This window comes from Peromyscus maniculatus, chromosome 1 (genome assembly GCF_049852395.1).
Source record: "Peromyscus maniculatus bairdii isolate BWxNUB_F1_BW_parent chromosome 1, HU_Pman_BW_mat_3.1, whole genome shotgun sequence".
Lineage (NCBI taxonomy): Eukaryota > Metazoa > Chordata > Mammalia > Rodentia > Cricetidae > Peromyscus > Peromyscus maniculatus.
In genome coordinates, this window is record NC_134852.1 from 31,659,969 (window position 1) to 31,676,701 (window position 16,733).

Here is a 16,733-nt window from a genome sequence, read left to right on the forward strand (position 1 = left end):
GTTGATGAAGATATTTTCCCATTCTGTAGGCTGTCATTTTGTCTTATTGACTGTGTCCTTTGCCCTACAAATGCTTCTCAGTTTCAAAAGGTCCCATTTATTAATTGTTGGTCTCAGTGTCTGTACTGCTGGTGTTATATTTAGGAAGTGATCTCTGGTGCCAATACGTTCAAGACTTTCTCTTCTTCTCTGCTGTGGGATGTTCTGTATGTTAAATGTGTTGCTCTGATTGGTTAATAAATAAAACACTGATTGGCCAGTAGCCAGGCAGGAAGTATAGGTGGGACAAGCAGAGAAGAGAATGCTGGGAACAGGAAGGCTGAGTAGAAAGACACTGCCAGCTGCTGCCATGGAAAGTGTCATGTAAAGATACCAATAAGCTGCCAGCCACATGGCAACTTATAGATTAATAGATATGGGTTAATTTAAGATATAAGAACTAGATAACAAGAAGCCAGCCTCGGCCATACAGTTAGTAAGCAATATAAGTCTCTGTGTTTTTACTCAGTTGGGTCTGAGTGCCTGCGTGATTGGCAGGTGAGAGAGATTTATCTTGACTGTGGGCCAGACAGGACTGGAAAAAGCTCAAGCTACAATTCTCTTACTTCCTACTTTCTCTTCTATCAGGTTTAGAGTAACTGGATTTATGTTGAGGTCTTTGATCTACTTGGACTTAAGTTTTGTGCACGGTGACTGATATGGATCTATTTGCAGTCTTCTACATGTTGACATCCAGTTATGCCAGCACCATTTCTTGAAGATGCTTTCTTTTTTCCATTGTATACTTTTGGCTTCACTGTTGAAAATCATCTATTCGTAGGTGTCTGGATTAATGTCAGGGTCTTCAGTTCGGTTCCATTGGTCCATGTGTCAGTTTTTATGCCAGTACCAAGCTGTTTTTATTACTGTAGGTCTATAATAGAGCTTGAAGTCAGGGATCATGATGCCTCTAGGGGTTGTTATATTGTGCAGGATTCTTTTGGCTATCCTGAGTTTTTTAGTTTTTCCATATGAGGTTGAGTATTGTTCTATAAAGGTCTGTGAAGAATTGTGTTGGGATATGATGAGGATTGCATTGAATCTTTAGGTTTCTTTTGGTAAGTTTTCCACTTTTATTATGTTTTTTTTTTGTTTGTTTGTTTGTTTTTGTTTTTTTTTTTTGGTTTTTCGAGACAGGGTTTCTCTGCATAGCTTTGCGCCTTTCCTGGAGCCCAGGCTGGCCTCGAACTCACAGAGTTCCACCTGGCTCTGCCTCCCGAGTGCTGGGATTAAAGGTGTGCACCGCCGCCCGGCTTCCACTTTTATTATGTTAATCCTACCTATCCATGAGCATGGAAGTCTTTCCATTTTCTGATATCTTCTTCAACTTCTTTCTTCAGGAACTTAAAGTTTTTGTCATACAGGTCCTTTGCTTGCTTAGTTAGAGTTACCCCAAGGTATTTTATATTATTTGTAGCTTTTGTAAAGGGTGATGTTTCTGATTTCTTTCTTAGCCCATTTGTTATTTGTATATAGGAAGGCTACTAATGTTTTTGAGTTAATCTTGTATCCTGCCACATTACTGAATGTGTTTATCAGCTGTAAGAGTTCTTGGTTAAATTTTTGGGGTCACTTATATATACTATCATGTCATCTGCAAATAGTGAAAGTTTGACTTCTTCCTTTCCAATTTTTATCCACTTGATCTCCTTTTGTAGTTTTATTGCTCTAGCTAGAACTTCAAGTATTATATTGAATAAATATGGGGAGAGCGGACCATCTTGTTTTGTTCCTAATTTTGGTGGAATTGCTTTGAGTTTCTCTCCGTTTACTGTGATGTTCGCTCTTGGCTTGCTATCAATTGCCTTTATTCAGTTTAGGTATGTTCCCTGCATTCCTGATCTCTCCAAGACCTTTATTATGAAGGGGTGTTTGATTATGTCAAAGGCCTTTTCAGCATCTAGTGAAATGATCATGTGGTATTTTTTCTTTCAGTTTGTTCATATGGTTTTAATATATTGACAGACTTTCATTTGTTTAACCATCCTTGCATCTCTGGGATGAACCCTACTTGATCAACGTAGACAATTGTTTTGATGTGTTCTTGGAGCTGTTTGCCAGTATTTTATTGAGTGTTTTGTTTCAATGTTCATGTTGGAGATTGGTCTGTAATTCCCTTTTTTATTGCATCTTTGTTTGGCTTGGGGATCAGAGTAACTGTAGCCTCATAGAAGGAGTTTGGTAACATTCCTTCGGTTTCTATTGTGTGGAACAATTTAAAGAGTATTGATATTAACAACTCTTCTGTGAAGATCTGGTTGAATTCTGCATTGAAACCATCTGGTCCTGGACTTTTTTTTGGTTGGGAGATTATTAATGATAGTTTCTATTTCATTAAGTGTTAGTGGTTTATTTAAATGGTTCATCTCTTCCTGATTTAATTTAGGTATGTGGTAGCTGTCCAGAAAATTGTACATTTCTTTTAGATTTTCCAATTTTGTGGAGTACAGGTTTTTGAAGTATGACCCAATGATTCTCTGTAATTCCTAATTGTCAGTTGTTATGTCTCCCTTTTCCTTTGTAATTTTCTGAATTTGGATGCTCTCTCTCTGCCTTTTGGTAGTCTGGATAAGGGCTTGTCTTTCTTGCTGATTTTCTCAAAGAACCAACTCTTTGTTTCATTGATTCTTTGTATTATTCTCTTTGTTTCTATTTTATTGAACTCTTTGTTTCTATTTTATTCAGCTCTCAATTTGATTATTTCCTGGCATCTATTCCTCCTGGGTGACTTAGCTTCTTCTTGTTCTAGAGCTTTCAGGTGTCTTGTTAAGTCACTAGTGTGAGATATCTCCAACTTCTTTATGTGGGCATTTAGTGCTATGAATTTTCATCTTAGCACTGCTTTCATAGTGTCCCATAAGTTTGGGTATGTAGTATATTCATTTTCACTGCTGTCTAGGAAGTCTTTAATTTCTTTATTTCTTCCTTTACCCTTTAGTGATTCAGTAGAGCATTATTCAGTTTCCATGAGATTGTAGACTTTCTGTAATTTTTGTTGTTGTTGAAATCTAACTTTAAACCATGGTGGTCTGATAGAATACAGGAGGTTATTCCAATTATTTTGTATCTGTAGAGGTTTGCTTTGTGACCCAGTATGTTGTCAATTTTAGAGAAGGTTCCATGGGGTGTTGAGAAGAAAGTATATTCTTTTTTTGTTAGGGCGGAATGTGCTTTAGATATTGATTAAATCCATTTGATTTATAACATCAGTTAAGGCCCTTATTTCTCCATTAAGTTTCGATTTGGCAGATCTGTCCAGTAGTGAGAGTGGGGTGTTGAGGTCTCCCACTATTAATGTGTAGGGTTTTATGTGTGATTTAAACTTTAGTAATGCTTCTTTACATATGTGGGTGCCCTTGTATTTGGGGCATAAATGTTCAGAATTGAAACTTCCTCATCGTGTATCTTTCCTGTGATGTGTATATAAAGTCCTTCTTCATCTTTTTTGATTGATTTTAGTTTCAAGTCTATTATGTGGAATATTAGAATAGCTATAAAAGCTTGCTTCTTAAGACCATTTGATTGGTAAGACTTTTCCCAGTCTTTTATTCTGAGGTAGTATCTCTCTTTGAAATTGAGGTGTGTTTCTTGTATGCAGCAGAGAAATGGGTCCTGTTTTGTATTCATTCTATTAGTCTGTGTCTTTTTATAGGTGAATTAATTCCATTGATATTAAGGGATATTAATGACCAGTGATTGTTAGTTCCTGTTACATTTTGGTAGTTAGTGAGTGTGTATTTCTCTTCTTTGGGCTTTGCTGCTGGGGGTTATCTATTGCCTGTATTTTCGTGTGTGTATCTGACTTCCTTAGGTTGGAATTTTTCTTCTAGTGCTTTTTGTAAGGCTGGATTTGTGGATAGGTATTGTTTTAATCTGGTTTTATTTTAAAATGTCTTGTTCACTCCGTCTATGGTGATTGAAAGTTTTGCTAGGTATATTATTCTAGGCTGGCATCCATTTTCCCTTAGTGTCTGCATTATGTCTGTCCAGCTTCTTCTGGCTTTCAAAGTCTCCATTGAGAAACTGAGTGTCATTCTAATGGGTTTGCCTTTATAAGTCACTGAGCCTTTTTCTTTTACTGCTCTTAATATTCTTTCTTTATTCTGTAGATTTAGTTGTGTAATTATTATGTGGCAAGAGGATATTTGGGAGTGTCTAGTCTGTTTGGTCTTCTACAGGCTCCTTCTATCTTCATAGCTATTTCCTTCTTTAAGTTTGGAAAGTTTTCTTCTATGATCTTGCTGAATATATTTTCTGTGCCTTTGAGTTGGTATTCTTTTCCTTCTTCTATCCCTATTATTCTTAGATTTGGCCTTTTCATGTTATCACAGATCCTGGACATTTTGTGTTATGACTTTTTTGGCTTTGGTATTTTCTTTGACTGATGAATCTGTTTCCTCTATTGTATCATCTACACCAGAGATTCTCTCTTCCAATGCTTGTATTCTGTTGGTTATGCTTGCATCTGTGTTTCCTGTTTGTTTACTCAGATTTTCTATTTCCAGCATTCCCTCTATTTCTGTCTTTTTTTTTTTTTTTTTTTTTTTGGTTTTTCGAGACAGGGTTTCTCTGTGTAGCTTTGCGCCTTTCCTGGGACTCACTTGGTAGCCCAGGCTGGCCTCGAACTCACAGAGATCCGCCTGCCTCTGCCTCCCAAGTGCTGGGATTAAAGGCGTGCGCCACCACCGCCCGGCTATTTCTGTCTTCTTCATTGTTTCTATTTCCCTTTTCAGGTCTTGAATTGTTTCCCTCACATGTTTAATTGCTTTTTCTGGTTTTCTTTAAGGGATGTATTGCTTTCTTCCACATTTTTTATTTGTCTTTTCCTGTAGTTCTTTATTGATTTCTTCCAATTTTTTGTTTGTTTTTTCCTCAATTTCATTTTTTCTTGAAAGTCCTCTAGCATCTTCATGATGCTGTTCTTAAGGTTGCTTTCTTCTGCTTCTTCTACTTTGTGATGTTCAGGGCTTGCTGTTGGAGGAGGGCTAGGTTCTGGTGATGCTGTATTGCTCTTTATGTTGTTCTATGTATTTTTTCCTTGACATCTGCCCATCTCCTCCTCTAATAGACATAAGAGGTTGCTGTGTCTGAGTGAGTTGGTATTGTTCTACTCTGTGCTTGTTGTGTCTGTGTCTCAGGGGGCCCCTCTAGGTCCAATATTAGTACTTGGTCTCATTTGGAGCAGGCAGATTCTGTTTCTCAGGGAGCTGCTCTTGGGTGAACCCAAGCTTGTTGATTCTGTGACTCACAGAGCCACTCTCGGTTTTATTAGGGCTCTTGGTCTAGTCAGAGAATACAGATTCTCTGTTTCAGGAAGCCTGTCTTGGTCCAATGAGAAGTGGCAGATCCTACGTCTCAAAAAGCCACTCTTGGTCTAATGAGGGCTGGCAGATTCCCTGTCTCAGGAGGTTACTCTTGTTCCAATGATAGCTCTTTGTTCAATGAGGGCTGCCGGCTTGGTTTCCATGCCTTAGGAAGTGGCTGGGGTCTCAGGGGGATGGGTATGGGGGAAGGGTGTGTAGATTGCAGGGTCTGGTAGGGGGTCTTGGTGAGGGAGGGGCCTTCACAAAGCAGCCCTGCCTGCTGGCCAGCAACTGGGACAGAGTTAGGTGGGGGTTCACGGGGACCAGCTGTGTTCCATGGATGGGGCCAAGGGATAGGACTTTCTGGGTATGGAGCCTCAATAGTCTTTCAGATAACACCTGACCACAGGAACCAGAGTGGTGAATATTTACATCTACAACAATTAGGACAATGAGAAAAAGATGTGATCATGAAAAAACTGTAATGTTAATGTAAAAATTGCTATGTGACATTCTCCCATCTTCAGATCCTTCCAAGGACTGCCAGAGTGGATATGAATTAGACTGCAGCCTAAAACACACTCTCTCCCCACCTGCCACAGGCAAGGACTTGAAGGAAGATAGATGTCCAGTCTAGAAACACAGTCCTTACAGGAGTACTAGGAGAGAATACCCTGCTTATTGCCTCACCTCTCCTAATCTACCTTCTCACAGAAAGTGCACTCCCCAAAGGAACAAACAGATGTCAGACACATTCAGAGAGTTCTTGTCACTTGCTCAGTGAGGATGAATTTATTGTGATGCTTCTTCTCTTTTCTGTCCATGACAGGTGGACGTCGACTTTCATTACAGAGTATTATTGGCATTATTGCCCAATGTCTGATGGGGCTGATTGCAGTAATATTTGTACTGGTTTTCCTGTGGCGCAGACATCATGGCAGGTGAAGTGTTTTCCACCCTTCCACCTACTCTTCCATTCCCTCCATGCTCGGGAAAGGGAAGAGGCTTCCTTCACTTTGTGTCTGGACTCCATCTTCTTCTCTTTGCTATGTGTGTGCTGTGTGCCTCATATCACTGCCTTCCTATGTCCTGTACCCCACTGTCTGTTGGTCATGGTCATTTCTTTCCTTGTGAAGTTTGGAGATAAAATGACTTCATCTTTCACCAGGGAGCCACAAATTGAGAACAATATTAAACAAGAGGACAATGAGCCAACCAACCTCAATAAAACCTCAAAAGCAGCTTCAAATGTGAAACCTCAAAAGGAAAAGAAGCCAAAAGTAAATTCTCAACCAAATTACCACCCACAGCACCAGCTAGAAAACAGCAAATATGATGGGGTAAAAGGATCAAAGGCTAGGAGGGGCTGGTTAGATTCAAAAAAGAGGCAGCACCAAGAAAGGCAGTGGCAGCCATGACACCATTGCTGTGAACACACAGCAATGACACCAGGCAGCTCCCAGGAAACATTGGCTCCCAGGGTCCTTCCCAACTGAGGAACCAAACAACAGTGACAATGTCTCCCATTTCTTTAGGACAAGAACTAAGAGCATGCTCAGTGAGGACAACTGGACCCATCTACCCACAGTAAGTAAAGGCACTGACCCTCGGGAATCAAAGGTCTCACCACCTGCCCGTCCTTCCACAGCATCCTGGACACCAGCCACTGTCTCCTGTCTGACTTACAGAGTAGATCTTCTCTTCCCAGCCTCTGGCTGGCATTTTCTTTAGGCTACCAAGTAGCTCCCAAATAAAGACATGGAGACTTATTATTAATTATGAATGCTCAGTGTTAGCTGAGGCTTGTGTAACTAGCTCCTTTACCTTAATTTAAACTGTTTCTATTCTTCTATGTTTTGCCTCAGGCCTTTTAACCTTTCTTTAATTCTGTATGTCCTACTTTCCTGCTTCCTCCCATCTGTCTGTCTGACCCCAGATCTCCCTGGCTTCTTTTCTTCTTTCTTTTTTAAGCCTAAATACCTCCTCCTACTTACTCTCCTGCCTAGATGTCTCACCTATATATCCTCCCTCACTATTAGCCATTCAGCTTTTTCTTAGACAATTCTGTTGCCTTGGGTAAAACAGCAACACATCTTTACTTAGTTATACAAACACAACACATCTTTACATTGTTAAACAAATATTGCACAACACCAGCCCTCAGGTTCTGTAGGTCCTCACCCTCTTTCCAGCCACAGGAGACCAAGTCAGTGCTGGAGGGACACTCAGTTCACCTAGGCTAGGCTGGCATGAGGGATCCACATGTCCAAGAGCAAGTTCCTGAACCTAATGCCTTCCCTGCTGTATGTGAAGGTTGTGGGCATTCATTCTCCCTTAGGGGGACTCTCTACTATGTGAGTCTGGTTGCAAGGACCACTGTGCTCCTCTTTGTCATAGGAACATGTCAGTCACAAATACCACTGAGGAAAGGATAATCAAGGCTTTGTGAACTTGGAGAACTCCTGAACTAAATAATCCAGGTCTTTGTCCTTGTTAGCTCTCCTCTGGTCCTAATAAGCTAGGTCTGTGAAACAGACTCTGGAGGATGCAAATCCTGTAACTGAACTTGGGCATCACCCCCTTCAACCCTCACCCCACATCTACTACTACTTCCTGCTGCCTCCTTCGGCTACAAATCACAAGTCTCAGATGAGCTTTGTACTTCCATGCTCTGGGGACTCTTCTGTTGCTTCCCCAGGTCACTTCACAACTCTCCTAATGAGGTAAGCACTGCCACTTTCACTGTCTGCTTCCTCTCAGAAGTCTCTGGAGAGATGGGGACACTCAGAGCCACAACTGTGTGTCCTTAGTTCCTCCTGCATCAGACAAGGAGCTGCACCTCTCTCACCCTTAGCCTGCTCACCTGCATTCTGCCCACTAGAAAAGAGGTTACAGGTGTGGGTGAGCTAACCCCTGTGTAGTTCCCAGCACAGACCCAAAGGAGGAAGGGCCACACCCCTCTCCCTTGTCTCTGCTCATCTGGACCTGCTCTGACTTTCAAAGGAAAGACTCCATTCCAACCAGTCATAAGTGCAGGCTCTGGGATCTCACTCTGACCCCTCCTCTGCCCAGCATACCAGTCCCTTGTAGTCTGGCAGATGGATTCAGACAAGAGACATCCTATCGTGTAGGAGACTGGCAGGTTTCTTAGAGAATGATGGGAGGCATGCTCTACAGTGAGGGTGGACATTGGCCAAAGAGCCACTGCAGTTGAAAGGCCCTCAAGGAGTGAGAATAGACAATGGCCAGGGACCATAGGCTCCATATTAAAGTGGGCTGGGTGCTGTCTTCTAAAGTCTCTGGCACAGGAGGCCTTCATGAGATGTTGTTCTGGGCAGGACAAACAGACCATGTGGGTTGACTCTAAAGGAGGGGACTATTGTGTGTCTCTACTCTTTGCCAGAAGGTTCAAGCCACATAGTAACCTATATTCTTCTTAGCAATTGAGATGGTCACTTAGAGAATTTAAAGGCTGGCAATGTAGTCCTATTGCTAGAGTGCTTGCCTGGCTGCCCCTGGCCTAGGTTTGATCCACAGAATCACAGTGGAGCACACCTGTAGTCACAGCACTGGAGAACATGGGAACTCTCTGGGCTACATGAGAGCTGGTTCACACCAACACACACACACACACACACACACACACACACACACACACACACACACACACACACATACACAAACCAGGTTTAGGGCAGAGGTGATGGTTTAGTGTGTAAAGTGCAGTTTACAAATCTGACACCCGAGTTCAGTCCCCAAACCCTGAGGTAAAAGAGGAGAACCCCCTCCTGCAAGTTTTCCTCTGAGATGCACCCATGTTCTGCTTGTCTGTCTGTCAGTCTGACTCTGTCTGTGTCTCTGCCTCTGTGTCTTGAGACTGACTGTATGATCATACTTTTCAGGTGGATGGCCTTCACATTATTTCCTGGAAAACAATGTCCAGCAACACAAATCCCTAACTTCAGTCTTCCCAGTTCCACCAGCAACAGAAACAGTCTTCTGAAATAAAAAAAAATTAGTGATGGGACCTGTCCCATTAGCTTCTGCTCATGTATTCCCAGTCTCCTGCCCTTCACTGGGGATGGGGTTAGCGGAGGAGAGTCCCCAATAGACACAACACTAAAGCCCCAGCCTTCAGAGTCAGCAGAGAAAAAGGCAGATAGTGGATTGGGTAGCCTGTGGCTAGCAGAAAAGGGATTGCTAGTGAGGGATCGCGCCCTTTAGAGTACAGAGCAAGAACACTTTATGAAGTCCACTGTAGCCAGGGATCCAGCTGAGTAGTGATCCAGAAATCTGGCTGTGGTAGAGAAAAATGGGCTGTGGTAGGGGATGACTTCACTGGGGAAAGCCCTCTGACAGTTAGGTGACTATGTGTGCAGGTTCCTGGTATGAGATCTCTGCCCTCAGAAGGGTGACAATGTAGTCTTGCTTGTGTACAGTTCTAGGTGTTCAGTGGCAGCCACTCTGTATCTATTTCCTGACATGGGATTTTTGCTGTACACATGGTGGGCCATGAAATCCAAGGTCCTGCAAACAGGAACTGTAGTCTTGGTTGGTCACAGCTGCAGTTCCATGGTGGAGAGATACAATCTCCCATGCATGTGTGTTTGGGATTCCATTTCACCTCTCAGCTGTGACTTGTTCTCTAGTCCCACAAAGCTAAGTGGCCAAACCTTCAGCAAGCACATGAAGCACTCCTTGACATTTGCCCACTCTGTTCTCAGGTCTTCCTCACACTCACTACTGTCTCCTTAGCTCCCTGACACTAGCTCCTTCTCCTTCTGGGGAATGTCCAGTGTCCTATCACATACTCCAGATTCCTCTCTTGCTCATACTTCCTGCTCTTGTCAACACTTAGCTCTGTGGGTCCCTCTGTTCTAATTGCATCTGTCTCCCTGTACACCTCTGCCCCACTGCTGTGACAGGAGAGTAGTGACTGATAAGGGTGCATAAGGAAAGAAACTAGTTGACCCAGAAGACTCGAAGCCTGTCCCTATCTGACTTCATACATTTGAGCATACTCAAGAGATGCCAGGGATAGGAGCTGGAGAGGTGGTTTGGTGGATCTAAGCATCTGGCTGCTCTTCCAGAGGACTCAGATCCCCATCTACCACACAGATTAAAACCTTTTGTAACTGTAGTCTCAGGGGATCTGACACCATCTTCTCTCCCCAGGGGGTACCAGACATATACATAATGTACAGACATACATGCCAGCAAACCACCAACCACCACCAGCACCACCAGCACCATCATCACCCACATACACAGGCATAGATGGACAGGCAGGGAGTGTACACAAACACAGAGTATTGACCGCTAAATAAAGTCAATTGAGGTTTGTGACATACAGTAGGTAACATGGATGCACAAAAGTCAGAGGGGGCAATCATAGGGTACACATCGAATATCATATTGGAAAATTGAGTTTGTATTAAACCTCCTTTGCCACTGTGACCAAGCTTTATCGTCATGCCCAGTTAGATGTGGCATGGGGAAACATGCTCCACTTTTGGCAGGTGGAGGTATATGGACAAGGACAAGCAATTCAGGAGAAAGTAAACATGGTGTGTCAAACACCCATCCAATGACCACTATTTACTCTTACATTTTCTTTCCTGAGTTTTTAAAATTTTTTTTTGTGAGTGTGTCTCACATAGCTTAGGCTAGCTTCAAACTCAGTACATAACCAAGGATGACTTTGAACTTCTCATCCTCCTTTGTGTATCTTTTCGAACAAAGTCTTGGGGGTCAAATCCAGAGCTTTGTGCACACTAAGTAAGCTCTGCCTACAGAGTTACACTCTAGCCTTCAAATTTTTACAGTTAACTATTTGTTGAATGGTTCTTAAATTCTCATACCTGAGACTGTACATGTGTCCAGGTGCACACACACATGCACATGCATGCATGCACACCTTTGCTTCTCCTAGGAGGATATACATGCTTTGACCAGCACCAGGAGCAAACACTTGTTAGCAAAATGGTGCTGAGATGTCCAGCTCAGAGTTCTGTGAGGGCTGAGTGGGGCCGGGAATTAGCGCAGGAGATGAATTTGCATTTAGAAAGCAGGAGTGGAGTCCTTACTCCTGGGAGAAGATAACTATTCTCAACTCATTGCCACAACATGGACACAAGTGAGCATCCCTGGATAAAGACAGGCTGGTGGTGGTCCAACCGTCCACCTCATAATGGTGCAGAATATGATGTTTGTGTCACAGATGGGTTAGAAAGAGATTGATAGTGACATGGAAAGAGAACCTGCAAACTAAAACCTTCAAAACACAAAATTTAAAAACTCTCAGAAGCTAAGAGCACTTGCTGTTCTTTTGGAAGACCTGAGTTCAGTTCCCAGTACACACATCAGGAGGTTCACAGCTGCCTGCAGCTTCATATCCACGGGCAATGATGCCCTCCTCTGGCTTCAATAGGAACACCACACACATGTGGGATACTCACATACACAGAGAGACAGACAGACAGACAGACAGACAGACAGAGAAAGAAACAGAGACAATGACACAGGCTGAGAGACAGGGAAAATAAAAGGAAATCTAAAATAGGAGAAAACAACCTCACATTTCCCTTTATAATTCAGGTTCTCACAACACAAGCCACCACCTTCTCACTGAGCAAGTTCAGGCATTCCCTGGGCTGATCTGCAGCCACAGCATGTCTGACATTGGTTCCTGTCCCAGTGCTGCTACATCTTGGAGGATGACTGATAATCAGGACTGTGTTAGGATTTCTATTGCTGTGAAGAGACACCATGACCACAGAAACTCTTACAAAGGAATACGTATAATGGGAGGGCTTATTGCTTAGAGATTCTTATCATCTCAGTGGAACATGATAGCATACAGGCAGACATGGTGCTGGAGAAGGAGCTGAGATTTCTACAATTTTGATTCAGAGGCAACAGGAAGTAAAATGAGACACTGGGTATGGCTTGAGCATAGGAGACCTCAATGACTGCTCCTACAGTGACACACTTTCTCCAACAAGGCCATATCTACTCCAACAAAACCACACCTCCTAATAGTGCCACTCCCTGTTATCTTGTGGGGGCCAATTACATTCAAACCCCCGCATCCCACTTCCTGGCCCCCATATGCTTGTAACAATATCATAATGTAAAATATATTTAGTCCAACTTCAAAAACTCCATTGTCTATCACAGATCAATAATGTTTAAAAGTGCAAAGTTCAGAGTTTCTTCTGAGTTTCATGCAATCTCTAACTATAATCTCCTATAAAATAAAAAATTAAAAAAACACATGCTTCCAACATATAATGGCACAATATATACATTACTCTTCCAAAGTGTAGGGAAGGACGCATAACGAGGAAATACTGGACCAAAGTGAGACTGAAAGTAATCTGGACAAACTCCAAACTCTGCATCTCCAGGTCTTACTTCAAACTGCTCTTCAGATCTACAGCTTCTTTCAGCTATGTTGACCACAACACATTACTCTCTTGGGCTGGTTCCACTTCCTGTTACAGCTCTTCTCAGCAGGTATCCCAGGGCTCTGGCATCTCCAACATCTTGGGGTCTCCAAGGCAATCCAAGTTTCTCATTCACAGCTTCACACAATGGCCTCTCTGGTCCTCCATTTAGGGACACTCCTGACACATGCCTAGCCTCAGTGGTTTTCCTTAGTCAAGGAGGAAAATTCCATAGCCCATTTCTTCTATCCTTAATCCAGAACCAGGTGGCCAAAGCCTCCTCAAATTGTACATTTTGTATTTTTTTTCCGTGCTCAGCTTCCTCTTTTTCTTTATAAATCTGTATAAGAGTGGCCAGTCATAAAACACAACAGAGTCTATACTAGGCTGTTTTGAGATTTCCTCTGCCAATGGTATTAATCCAAAACAGTTCACTTTAGCCTCAGGCAGACTTTTGGGACAAGGACAAAATGCAGCCATATTCTTCACCAAAATATCACAAGAACAATCTCTAGGCCACATATTAATATTTTTCTCCTCTGAAATCTCTTGACAGGGCCCCATAGTTCAAATAACTCAACACCAATGTCTTCCATGTTCCTACTAGTCTGTCTCATTAAGCAGTACTTAGAGCATTCCACTACTTTCCTAATCCAAGCTTCCATACTCCACATTACTCCAAATAAAAACATGGTCCAGCCTATTACAATACTCCAGCCCCTGGTACCATCTTCTGTCTTAGCTAGGGTTTCTGTTGGTGTGAAGAGACACCATGACCACTGCAACTCTTTTTTTATTGTTATAGCAGAAATATTTGTTTAGAGTGAAGAATATCAATTTTGAAACAATAATCAATAACATGACTTTACTAAACACACGCCAATTCAGTTAACTTTACTTTGTTATTTGTTTAGATGGAAATTTCAATAGAATTTAACATGTGATTGAAGCTTGCTAATTTTGTGTCTCAGTTCACCATCGTTGTTTCTCTGATAGCCTCCTCTGATAGACTGTCTGTAGGTGCATACGTAGATCTTGAAAAGCATCCATTATTTTTCCTTCATTTTTTTGGAATTCTCAAAAGCCAATTGTCATTTGAGAGGTCCAAGCTCACCTTCTAGAGAATGACACCTTGTAGAGCAATAATAATCTGTTCTAGGCAGCCCTCACTCAGTAGAAGTTAAATTGTTCTTCACATTTAGATTAACCACAGAGTTCATGAGCCAACATACAATGGAAAGGTATAAAGGTTAACAGGAATTTAGATGAGATGAGTCAGGGAAAGCAGATGAATAGAATTCATGTAGGTATATCAATTAATAAAAAATTAAGCAAGCTAGTCACAAATGAAGTGAATTTTATATGATATCCACAATTATTAACCTTTTAAATAGTAATCCTCAAATGCATGATAGGACCCAGAGTTTATTCTGCAAATTTAAAATGCAGGATTTTATCCATTATATTTTACTTCTAGATTTGAAGTTCAAGAGTGTATCTGTCTAATCCAACCAGTTCTCACTGTTCTATTATTTCTGGAAAAATCCATTTGCTGTTTCAGAAGCAAAATTCTATACAAGTAACAGCGACAGTTAATTTTGTCAACTTACCGTAACCCCGAAGTGTCATTGAAGAGAGTTTCAATACACATTGGTGATTCTATGGGTGTATTTCTGCTGTACGTGTACTATTATGTATTTCTACCAGAAAAATTAACAATTATAAACCAAGATTGAAAAGTACATTAAAATACATATGTCACTATGTTGAATGTGATTTTTTGACTCCATGGAAAATAAATACACAACTTTTAAGAATGACATAAGTAATAGAAAATTATTTATACTGAAATTCTTTTTTTTTGGCCATTAATCAGTACTTAAAGCATTCCACTGCTTTCCTAATCCAAACTCTGATACTCTATACTACTCCAAATAAAAACATGGTCCAGCCTATCACAATACTCCAGTCCCTGGTACCATCTTCTGTATAAGTTAGGGTTTCTGTTGATGTTAACAGAAACCATGACCACAGCAACTCTTCTACATGAAAATATTTCATTGAGGTGGTGGCTACAGTTTCAGACCTTTAGTCTATTATCATCATGGAGGAGAGCATGGCGGTATGCAGACAGACATGGTATTAGAGAAGGTGTTGTTACATCTTGATCCACAGGCAACAGGAAGTGGTCTGAGACACTGGGCAAGACTTGAGCATAGGATACCTCAAAGTACACCCCCACAGTTACATACTTCCTTCAACAAGGTCACACCTACTAAAACAAAGCTACACCTCCTAATAGTACCACTCCCAATAAGCTTATAGGGAAAAATTACATTCAAAATACCACAAGGACTCAGGACCTAACAGCTTGTCTCACATTGGCCTCCAGCCAGACAGTCACCTTGCTAGGGACAGGGGAAAGAGGAAAGCAATTATGAAGACCTGAATGTTCTAGAAAAGGTAGTTGGCAACAAGAGCACACAGTGTGATGGGGACAAGTGACTTATGAAGAGGTCTCAGTTGTTGGGGGACATTGTTCCTGGAAGCTCAGAATAAAGCCAGGGCACCCTAGCCAGAAGCATTCATCAAGAAGGGCTCCATAGGTTGTAGCACAAAGCTGTATTCTCTGCTAATAGAGTTACTCTACAGTACCCAGCAATTGTGCATCACCTCCTGGTGACCATCAGCCAGGTGCTCCACCACCAGGACCTGCAGCTACTCCTCAGCTCCACCTGCCAAAACTCACCTGCATTCTCTACTGTCTGAATCTTGGAAGATCCCACTCCTCGGCTCTCAGGAGGGTGGTGGGAGACCCAGCTTCTCAGAGACAATTGAGAATAGGGTGTGCTGAGGGGAAGTGTGCAAAACTACACCCCATTTCTAGGGTGACCCTGAAACCCAGAAGCCATCTGCTCCCTCAGGAGCAGATAGCATCTGTCCCATTGTGGCTGTCACACCCTTCTGATCTTCCAGGTGAGGGCGCTACTTCAAGTCCTTGGGAAGACCTTGCTCCTACTGATTAAGATACTGTCTAGAATGTTCCACAGCATCCCCTTCAAGACCCATGTACATAGATCTGAAGTGACTGAGCCCTTGGGGGCACAGCTTCACAAGCTTTTACATACAGAAGATGTGGGCTCTGAGTGTCTAGCCATTGTGCCTAGATCATGCCCCTTCAAGTTATCTGGGTCCTGCCTCGGTTCCCCATTGAGGCCCTTGAGGGCCAGGGACTGTACCAGGAATTTCAATTCCAGGCCTGTGTGTGAACTGAGATCGGGGCTGTAGAAGCAGTCACACTTGTCTCAGGGATGACAGGGTCACATGATCTCAAAAAGGAGCATGTCTGTGCTCTACACCAGTGGTTCTCAACCTTCCTAATGCTGCAACCCTTTAATACAGTTCCTTATACTGCGGTGACTCCCCAACCATAGAATTATTTTAATAACTACAATTTTGCTACAGTTGTGAATCATAATGTAAGTATCTGATATGCAGGATATCTGATATGCAACCCCTGTCAATAGGTAGTTCATAACCCCTCTCAAAGGGGTTGAGACCCACAGGTTGAGAATTTCTGCTCCAGTGGAAGCTTCCTGCCAGAAGGAGCAAAGCAGTCAGGTAATGGGAAGAAATGGGGAGAAGCAGCTTGATGTGAAGGGAGGACCCACAGGAGACTGGAGGGTTCACAGTGGGGTTCAAATGTTGTCAGTGGTCATGAGGAGCTGAGTCAGCAAGGAGCTTATGGAGTTTGATTCGCCAAATAGCAAAGCTAAAGGCTGGAGAGGCACCTGGGGAGTGGAATAGTCTCCAGAATGCCCCTTGCTGCTTCTGAGCTTCCTCCTGCTTGCTGCTGCTGTGTTCCTGCTGTATGCGACATGGTGTGCATACTGTGTGAAAGGATGCCACTGTATCTAGTACAGTGTGTGGTTGAATTTTCTTT

At 42.4% G+C, this 16,733-nt stretch overlaps 1 protein-coding gene across 16 annotated transcripts in view; it reads left to right on the forward strand.

Annotated features, from left to right (window-relative positions):
* The window catches only part of LOC143273511 (cell adhesion molecule CEACAM5-like), a 386,206-nt gene that overhangs the window by 177,998 nt on the left and 191,475 nt on the right, over window positions 1-16,733 (forward strand). The window contains exons 11-14 of one of the 16 annotated variants that reach the window (XM_076573591.1): window positions 6,172-6,283; window positions 6,511-6,682; window positions 6,878-6,929; window positions 14,268-14,452. The exons of 11 other annotated variants lie outside the window; for them this stretch is intronic. In XM_076573591.1, coding sequence (XP_076429706.1) covers window positions 6,172-6,283; window positions 6,511-6,682; window positions 6,878-6,889 — 296 coding nt within the window. In that variant the 3' untranslated portion in view covers window positions 6,890-6,929; window positions 14,268-14,452. Of the gene's footprint in view, window positions 1-6,171; window positions 6,284-6,510; window positions 6,683-6,877; window positions 6,930-9,244; window positions 9,397-14,267; window positions 14,453-16,733 lie in introns of those variants that run through there. 4 more of the 16 variants (XM_076573600.1, XM_076573588.1, XM_076573598.1 and 1 more) reach the window with 4 other exon arrangements.